This window comes from Pseudogymnoascus destructans (assembly GCF_001641265.1).
Source record: "Pseudogymnoascus destructans isolate 20631-21 unplaced genomic scaffold scaffold_8, whole genome shotgun sequence".
NCBI lineage: Eukaryota > Fungi > Ascomycota > Leotiomycetes > Thelebolales > Thelebolaceae > Pseudogymnoascus > Pseudogymnoascus destructans.
This window is the reverse complement of record NW_020167527.1, coordinates 1,465,805-1,468,440: the sequence shown is the minus strand read 5'-3', so window position 1 is coordinate 1,468,440 and position 2,636 is coordinate 1,465,805. Positions and strand designations below refer to the sequence as shown.

Sequence of the window (2,636 nt, the reverse complement as noted above, 5' to 3'; positions counted from 1 at the left end):
CTGCGTGGGTAAATTGGCCGAACTAGACTCCAAACAGAATTAGGAACGGCACGGAATAGACTGTAGGAAGGTGGCTCACATGTCGGCTGTCCGAGAAGCCAAAGCCGTATAAGTGAGGATACGGATATCAGGGCACTTATCCTGCATCCACATATATGCTCCCAACTCACAGCTGAGCTTCTCATCTACCGTGCCGGGTATATGCTTTCGGCAAGCTTGTGGCATCGGGCATCGAAAGATAAGTTTCTTCGATAACTTGCCAAGATTTGCCTCAATAGGTACGCAAATATTGAAGCCGCCTTGGATCCATGTCGACTGCTCGAGGACAGTGTAGCTGAGCTCACTTCCTAATCCAAGGTGATGTTTAGCAATGGCTTCAATCTCTCTTCTCTCCTTCCAAAGTTCCTGCCGGAGCTCTGCTGCTGCAGGACCGTAACCTAGCTGGCGGATGACGTTCGCTTCTACTTTTTCAGCAGATTCGAATGTGATGGGGTTGCGACCGTGGAATTCGAGCGTAGTAGGCATAGCAAAGAGCTGGTTTTGAGAGCCTGTCCTCTATACACGTCACGGAACTTTGTTGAGCATCACAATATAAGCTTTTGGTAGTATCAGCGACAGCCTCGGGATACGGGAAAACTATAATGCCGAACTTAAGACAAGGAGCCTTGTTCACGTCGGCACAGCATTCGCCCGACGCTTCAGCACGTGGTCTACGCGAATCGCCGATGCGTTAAAAGTAGCTCTCTGCCCACGTCCATCCAGCTTCCCCACCGTCTTCCCCACAAAATGCCGTCCCAAGTTCTTGTTCAATTCGAGACAGGAGAATACCTAGACCTAAAGGCAGCGTTTGAAAAACGTCCTAAAGAGGCTCAAGACATTTATACGAAGTAATTCTCTTTGGGAACATTTCAACAAGAGTGCTTTCTTTGCTTAGGGTTGTGAGTATGTTCAGGGTTCGTCTTGAGGAGAATCAAGAACGCAAGCGGAGCAGACAATACGACGTGTACTCGATGCGTGCCGCCAGGGGGCGAATCCTGGATCCATTGAAGAGCGCTTTTACACATATGGACAAGAGTTTGCTATTATCGCGCTCTACATTGCCACGAATAATAACTACAAGGTCTTCAGAGACATTGGCGACCTTGACGCTAAAGATCGAGTCAAGCTCATCAAAGACGTTATTCGCCTCCCCAGGAGCGCTACATAACTAATTTCGTGAATGAACTCAAAAGGTTACCAGTAGTGACCGACCATAAATCTTACCTATTTGCTAGACGCCGGGGGCGAATAAAGGGTAAGTAACTACACCAACATATTTAAGCCTCTACTAATCTTCATAGAAACACAACAGCTTATTCCTCCGCTAGCAAATATACGTTCAGATGCCTCACCGGCCCCTCAACCAGCGAATCAGCCCTCTCCGATCTCTCAGGCAACAAGTCCATTAAATCCTAGATATCATATTATTATATGATATCATGATATATTGTCAGAATTATGGTGTATGATATTGTCAGCATATTACATCTTGCGATATTGTATCACGCCATATATCATGATATTAATATGGTGATATAGCAATATATTACAATACTAACAATATACCTTGCTGTCATCTACTCTCGACCCGTCGTCACTAATTCAATTATCTACCCAAGCTGTGCCTCCTCCCCTGTACCAGGATTTTAGGCACTCTAATGCCTCAACTGACTCAACTCCAAGCCTATTCCTCCTTTCAATAATTGTGAGAGCGGCACTGGAAAATAGGCGTTCAGGCTCGGCAGACATCGCTGGTATTGACAGTATGTCTAATGCCATCACCGCCAGGTTGGGATAGGTTGCATGCTGTGCTGGCTCCATCCACCAGGACTTTGGGTCAACTTCTGGTGTAATACCTGCCAGGCAGTACTTGATATACTCATCAATAACTGGTGGCTGCCGCCTCTTCTGCTCAAGCCAGATTTGATGCTCAGTCTTCTCCTGTACTAGTGTAATGATGTATGACTACAGTATTCCGGCTCGCCCGGAATACGCGTAACATGCTTTATATACCACATGTACTGTAACGGCGGCACCCGTTACAATTATCCCCCCCTATAGTCCGTGACGTCCCGGCACGGATGTAGAGGCTTCTAGCGTATCATCTCGTACTTGCTTCTAGGCCCGTTACTACTCAGGATGCTAAGGTGTGTATATAATAGCTTAAGCCCCCAAGGACGCCCCCTTGTCAGCCAGGTAAGGAATTACACTGATTGCTCGCTTAGCCCACCCAACTAGCGAGCCAATCAAAACCCATTGACCAGTGAGCCGGAATACTCTTGTAATGATGTACGGTTACGCTCGCGCTACATCCCACTGAGCCAAAAAGACTACAGTATTCCGGCTCACCCGGAATATGCGTAACATGCTTTATATACCACATGTACTGTAACGACGGCACCCATTACAACTAGCTCATTTGATGACATTACTAGTTGAGGTGTTGGCTTGTATTGCTCGTCCCAAAATAGCTGCATAGATGCCTTTGCTGTTACTATCCAAGTGCTCTCCCAGTTGTCTTCAATCCAAGTCCATTTTTGAAAGGGTACTAATACCATGGCTACAATATAAGCTGGAGATCGTTCAGTCAGGCTATA

General features: G+C 46.6%; 2 protein-coding genes across 2 annotated transcripts; one reads left to right on the top strand and one right to left on the bottom strand.

The window, feature by feature from the left end:
• Positions 1-75: 75 nt before the first annotated feature.
• Positions 76-587, bottom strand: VC83_04104 (uncharacterized protein; the record flags this gene model as incomplete). The annotated part of the gene is made up of 1 exon (XM_024467740.1): positions 76-587. Exon 1 carries the CDS (start codon positions 523-525, stop codon positions 76-78), a length of 450 nt encoding a protein of 149 aa, XP_024324973.1. The 5' UTR covers positions 526-587.
• Positions 588-786: 199 nt separating this feature from the next.
• Positions 787-1,455, top strand: VC83_04103 (uncharacterized protein; the record flags this gene model as incomplete). The annotated part of the gene is made up of 5 exons (XM_024467739.1): positions 787-887; positions 935-953; positions 1,025-1,177; positions 1,275-1,294; positions 1,341-1,455. 5 exons carry the CDS (start codon positions 787-789, stop codon positions 1,453-1,455), a joined length of 408 nt encoding a protein of 135 aa, XP_024324977.1.
• Between the last annotated feature and the right edge of the window lie 1,181 nt (positions 1,456-2,636).